The 6,730-nt window shown below is 20.0% G+C and overlaps 1 protein-coding gene across 1 annotated transcript; it reads right to left on the reverse strand.

The window, feature by feature from the left end:
- Positions 1 to 561: 561 nt before the first annotated feature.
- Positions 562 to 5,862, reverse strand: LOC129611420 (uncharacterized). The gene is made up of 3 exons (XM_055524563.1): positions 5,459 to 5,862; positions 3,286 to 3,409; positions 562 to 954 (listed from the first exon to the last, which is right to left on the reverse strand). The coding sequence occupies exons 1-3, from the start codon at positions 5,550 to 5,552 to the stop codon at positions 762 to 764; spliced, it is 411 nt and encodes a 136-aa protein (XP_055380538.1). The 5' UTR covers positions 5,553 to 5,862; the 3' UTR covers positions 562 to 761.
- Between the last annotated feature and the right edge of the window lie 868 nt (positions 5,863 to 6,730).

Genomic DNA, 6,730 nt, shown 5'->3' on the forward strand with positions numbered 1-6,730 from the left:
CAACACATTATAAAAAAATATTATTGCGATAGTATTAAAACTTTAACCTAACTTTGCAAATTTTGAGTAATATATTAGTGTTGTAGCAAACAAACGATATGTGACAAATAAATTACTAACACGTCAGTTACTACAAAAAATTGCTTTCAATTATAAATGATTTACATTTATAATATCGAGCAATTCATATATGATGCACACGATCTGTTATATATATATATATATATATATATCTGATACACTATATAATAGATCTATGATTTATTATATAACATTGAATATAAAGTATATGTATGCACATGCATAATATAAAACGGAAATTCTACCTTAAAGAGAAATTCTATTAATAGTTTCTTAAAAATAAAATTTTAAAATTTAATATATATCGTAAATAAGGATACGATATACTAAAAATAACCATTCACAATAATGCACACTTTTAACAAATTAGAAAAAAAAAAAACATTATTTGTTATTTTTTCCCCATTTTTTTTTCTCAAATTTTATTAATTTTCACTCTCTTTTTTAATTAAATAAAAAAAAAAAAACATTATAATATTAATTAATACATATTTATAATTAAAAACGATATTTTAAAAACTATTTTTAAATTATTTTTCCTTATACATTAACTTACTTTTATATATATATAATATATACCATTTATAATATATATAATATATTAATTAATTAAATTTAATAATATTATTTGTTTTTTTTTATTAATTTATACATATTTGTTTTTTGTTTTTTATTTTTTTTTATAAATAATTATCATTTCTCTCATCTATTATTTTATTTGAATTTGTTGATGATGGTGGTATACTTGGATTATATATGAATTTTTTTCCATGTTCATCACTACATAAAAATTCATCACAACAATACGGATGTGGTTTCGTTAAATCTCCTTCTAATTCAATACAATCATCTGGTAGTATAACTTTTCCACAACTAAAATAAAAACACAAAAAAAAAAAACGGAATATTAAAAATAGGATATTTTTTTGATAATATAAAAATAATATTTAGAATTAATTAATAAAATTATTCAAAACAAAAAATTTTTTTTATATATAATGTGTATATACTCGTATATATATTTGATATATACACGTGAATATAATATTTAATTAATTCATTAAATTTATAGATATAAGGTTAAAATATATGAGAAAGCATGAGAAATTTTGAGGGTTTATACACCATATATTTATACATATATAACAATATTATACGTGTATAACAATATATGGTATATAAGTAGTAAATTTGTACATAACACTATGACCTTTGATGAAACATTTTTAGAATTTTTGATCGTAAACAAAATTTCTTGAAATATGAGATTTTTATCACCAAAAAAAAAAAAAAAGTTGTATAATACTTAAAAATATTTTGTTTATTAAAATTTTTAAATTGTATAACAGATACGTATATGTATATAAATACGATCCTATATAATATAAAGGTAAGTATACATATATAGTTTTGTAAATCCCGGAACTTGAAAATATTTTACTAATTAAATTTAATTTGATAATATATACGATAATATAATAATTATAATGTGAAAATAAAATAAATACTTTGATTAATTACTTGAAAATTATAAATTTGAAATTGTGTAAAATAATATAAAATCGGTTAAAATATTGGGAGTTGCGAGTGTACTTTAAAAAAATATAGTAATATTTTTAAGTATACATTTAATTTAAATTGATTTATTTTTATTAAATTATGAAAGTGATGTTCTGAACAGCGATAAAACCAACTATATATAATATAAATTAACATTTTAAATTGACTAGATTCTAACTTCAATATCAGTCTATTTTTAACCAGAGCGCATTTTAAGTTTGATAATATTTTAATATAATATTGCACACCATCGAACGAATTCTTGAAAATACGAAGCAATAAACAGAGTGTCGCTAAAACAAGAGAACAATAAATGAAATAATTCTTTAATTACGATATACATTGCTTATAATTACGATATATACATTTTTTTTTTTTTGTTCGCTCCTAGAAGGAGCATAGGGCTAGTGCATGATTTCTCATGCACTAGTTTCATAGCGTCATAGGGTTTTAACTAGGTAGGTGACTAGCCTGCCGTAGTTTTTATTTATATATTAATTATTTGAGGTTATATTAATATTTACTATTGATTTTTCTTAGTTTTTTTTTTTTTAATATCGAATATTAGGAATATTTGAAAATTACTTGTATGATATTTTTATTAGTATTGTATATTAAGTTATATAATATTGAATATAATTTTTATAGTGACCTGACCGGGGTTTGAACCCGAGACCCTTCGGTTAAAGGACCGGTGCCATAACCACTGCACCAATGGTCAGATACGATATATACATGGTTTTTGTAAATTTATATATCGTCGGTATTATGGAAGAGTCACGAAACTGCTTTTTTTTTTGTGTTTCGAGAAAAACGCATTTGAAAATATCGACAATAATATCAAGTTGCTAATACATGGTAAAATTTACAATGTTATTTTTCCGAAAATACTAACCTAAGAGCTACATGAGTTTTTTTATACAAATAATTTAGAAAATTCTGAATTTTTGTGTATATATAAACTCAGAAAAAAGCAGTTATGTGACTCTTCTGTAATACCGACGATATATACGTACATAAAAGTTAAACCGATCACGTTAATACTCGTATTAATTTAAATAAATTTGATTTTTAACCATATTATAGAATAATTACGTATAACAGTATAAAAATTTTATTTATAAAACTGAGTACGCACAATATTCAAAAATCATTATTATAATTAAAGTTTTTTAAATTTCGAAGTTCATTCACAAAATTTAATATTACAATTTATTTGCAAATTGAATTTTGACTCTTATCACATATTTTTTCATTATAATTTTATTTTCTAACTTTACTATACGCCATCTATATGTGTTATACTTTTTATGTAATTAATTTCATCTTAAAAAACTTAATTATATATTAAAAGACAAACATATATGCAAATTACAATATAATTTTAAAATATATATTATAAACTTTGATTAAATCAAAAAAGCTATTAAAAAAAATTTTTTTTACCGATCAAAAATAATAATTTTAATCTTATCGCTTTGGCATTTTGTTTCTCTCATTATAATTTTAATATACACAGTAAAAACTCTGTTATTTCTTGATAAGAACAACACTCTGTTATTTTTTGTATTTAAATTTTATGAATTAAAATAAATTTCAATTTGAATAATTTTAATTTCATTATAATTTTATAGATAAATATACCTGCTTCCTTGAACATATCCTGGTTTAATACAATCCAATACTAAACATCTTCCAATTGGTTTATAAATTTCATTTGGACTGAATGCATGTTTTGTTTCTGAATCATAACATTTTCCGGGATGATCTTTAAATATATACAATAATTAAATTTTAATTATCATTAATTAATATATATATATATAAAATATTAAATTTCATGTGCGAGATTAGCAACAATTTGCATATTATTTTTACTTAGTAGAATATTGTAGTTTTAGAAACAAAATCACGATATTTTGTTAAATTTAGAACCTTAAAAATAATCGTGTGGCTTTATAAGTTCAATATACATACATACATACATATATGTAATATAATATTAAGAACGTGATAATTTATTAGTATACTTGATGACAGCGTGTATAATTTGAATATTAAAAGTTTTATTAACAAAAAAAAATTTTTTTTTAACTATTATTTTTAATTTAATAATTACAGAAATTAATATATGTAAATACAATTTTTTTTTTACATATTATGTAATTAATTAATATCTAATTATTTAAATTAAATTGAATTCAAAGGAAACAATTATTTTCATGAATTAATTTTTCAAAAATTAAACTACAATTTATCCTATCTGAAATAATGAAAACAATTTTTATTAATTTAGAAATACAATGCGTATAACAAATATAAATATTATCATTTCCATTCAGATTAAAACTGTCATAAGTCACATTATGAAATTTTTTCAGAAGAGCGAATTAAATTTTTAATGTTTCTTTGAAATTTATTTTTTTCTCTTATTACGGTTTTCGACAAAAATAATTCAGTCTTATATACAATTGAAATATGTTCATTTTTAAATAGTTACCATTTTTCAGGCTTAGAATTTGAATCCTAAAATCAGTTTTCTTGTATGTGAAAATGACATAAGAAATGACATTAGTTTTCTATATTAGAAATTTTTAAAATTTGGTACTTATTAATTTGAAGGACTCAGATAGATATGCAATTTTTAGTTTTTTAACTGTTTATAATTGCCTATTTGTATTCCATATGTTTATATTCAAGCGTGCAAACATACAACTGTATGATCGTATTCAATTAAAAAAAATCAAACAGTTTTATAATTTTTTACAAACTGATTACAATTTTTAGTTAATGCAATCGATTTGAATTGGCATAAGAATTTATTTGCTTACATGTGCGCGCAACGATTTAACAACCGAGCAGTAATTGCAAAACTAAAAAATTGCATGTCTGAATAATCCCTAAAAAAGCAAAAAGCGAAAAAGCCTAACAAACTCTTTTTCAGATTAATTTTTAATTTCAAAATTAATACTTAAATATAATGAATTTAGAAAAAAACAAAACCTATCTTCGCTCTAAATTGGATTTACGATAATTCTGATCTAAGACCAAATATTATATCTTATTGAACTTATGAAAAAAATTCCAATATATCTATGCTAGTTATTTTAAAAAAATTTCCAGTTTTAATAATATTCAAAAATATTTTAAAAATTTTATATACATATGTATGTATGTATATATGTATAGTACTAAGAATTATTATGAATAATTTTAGTGGAATCATTATTTCACATTTAGTGGATTTCTTTCGAAATTTTATGCATATACTTGTATTTATGTTTTGAAAATATCACAAATTAACCTTCTTAAATAAGAATTTGAATTATTTTCTAAAATAGCTAATTATCATAAAAATATTTATCATAAATATTTATGTACATATATGTACTTAATAAGTATTAATACGTCAGAATATATTGCATACGTCATTCAGTATATGATTTGATATTTTTTTTTTTTTGAAATATTCATAAAATATGGAACACTGTATTGTATATTACCTAACATAATATTACAATTTTCAGAATATTTAATAATAATCTTTAAATTTTGAAAAAAAATTCTACCATATTTAAATAAGGCCCTAATAAGTTTTTAATTCAAAATTTTCTATTTACATTTACTAATTAATTATTAAAAAAATTTTAATTTTAATTAAAGTTAAATTCGGAAACAATATTTTTTTAATAATTCTAATCTTCAGTATACACATGTACATACATACATAATAATAACACTCATAATACGTATAATAATTGTAAATCAAATTATAATTATACAATTAAAATAATTAAATTTAATTAATTAAATTTACCTTTATGTAATGCATTAAAATCAATAAATGTTGCACATAAACAATAATTTATTGATGCAATAAATATTAATGACAAATAATTTAATTGATACATTTTTTTTGTTCTTATTTATCTTAAAAATTAAATTTTAATTAATTGAATTTTATTTAGACCGGACCCCGGAATACGAAAAATTTTAAATTAATTTTTGGACTTTGAATAAAGAAAAAGAAACAGTAATAATTTTTCTATTCTTATTTATTTTTGTTTGTTTTTTTTTTTTTGGTTTGTTGTTTGTTTCTTTAATTTCACACTCTAACTGATTTGTTTGTTCTCTTTACTTTTTATTTTATTTATATTTTTTAATTAATTATTTTATATACGAGTTTAATTTTTTTATTTTATAATATTGTGGACTTAACCATTCAACTGACAGTAACAATTTGAAATTTCTTTTTTAAATTTTTTCATTTAAAAATCTTAAAAGCCCAAAAAAAAAAAAAAACAGAGTTAAGAAATAACAACATACTGTTTGTAAGTATGTATAATGTTAGTATGTACGTGTGTATATTTCATAAGTAAATTATCAACAAAATATGACCATTTTTGGGAGAGGTTATCTCTTCTTCAGATTTTGATTACATATTCAAATGTATATATACATTATTGTATGTATAAATAACCATATAAGCTAATATATTTATATATACATATTTGTATATGTATGTATGTATAGTATAAATTTATATTTCAAAACTCTACTCATCATTATATTAAAAACAAAAAACAAAAATAAAAAAAAAAAGGTTTGTAATTTTTTCTCTTCTTCTTCTTACTTCTTAAAGAAAAAATACTAAATATACATATGTACGTATACATATTTATGTATATATATATTAACCTACATATACGTACATGTATGTAGAAAAAATGTAGATAGAATCCGTATTATAAAAGATTTTTACTACATTATTATTACTAATTTATTATTGTTTTGGAGTGAAAATGTGTTTTTTTTTTTTGCTTTTTTCTGATAAAAAAAAATAAAAAACAAAATCAGAAAAAAAAAAGAGAAAAAATATGTTATATCCGCAAACGATTTTTAATTAAAATTCCAAAATAGTATTCGAATTTTGTAGTTTCGTTAATAACAATTGAAATAAAATCGAAATAATGCCGAAAAAGTTAATTAATTTTAATGTGTCATTGGCGTTGATAACGTTAGTAATATATTTATTTGAGTGTGTTTTATCACAGATACATTATCGTATGATGAAACGTCAAATTATGAA

This window comes from Condylostylus longicornis, unplaced genomic scaffold (genome assembly GCF_029603195.1).
Source record: "Condylostylus longicornis isolate FDR11 unplaced genomic scaffold, ASM2960319v2 ptg000049l, whole genome shotgun sequence".
NCBI lineage: Eukaryota > Metazoa > Arthropoda > Insecta > Diptera > Dolichopodidae > Condylostylus > Condylostylus longicornis.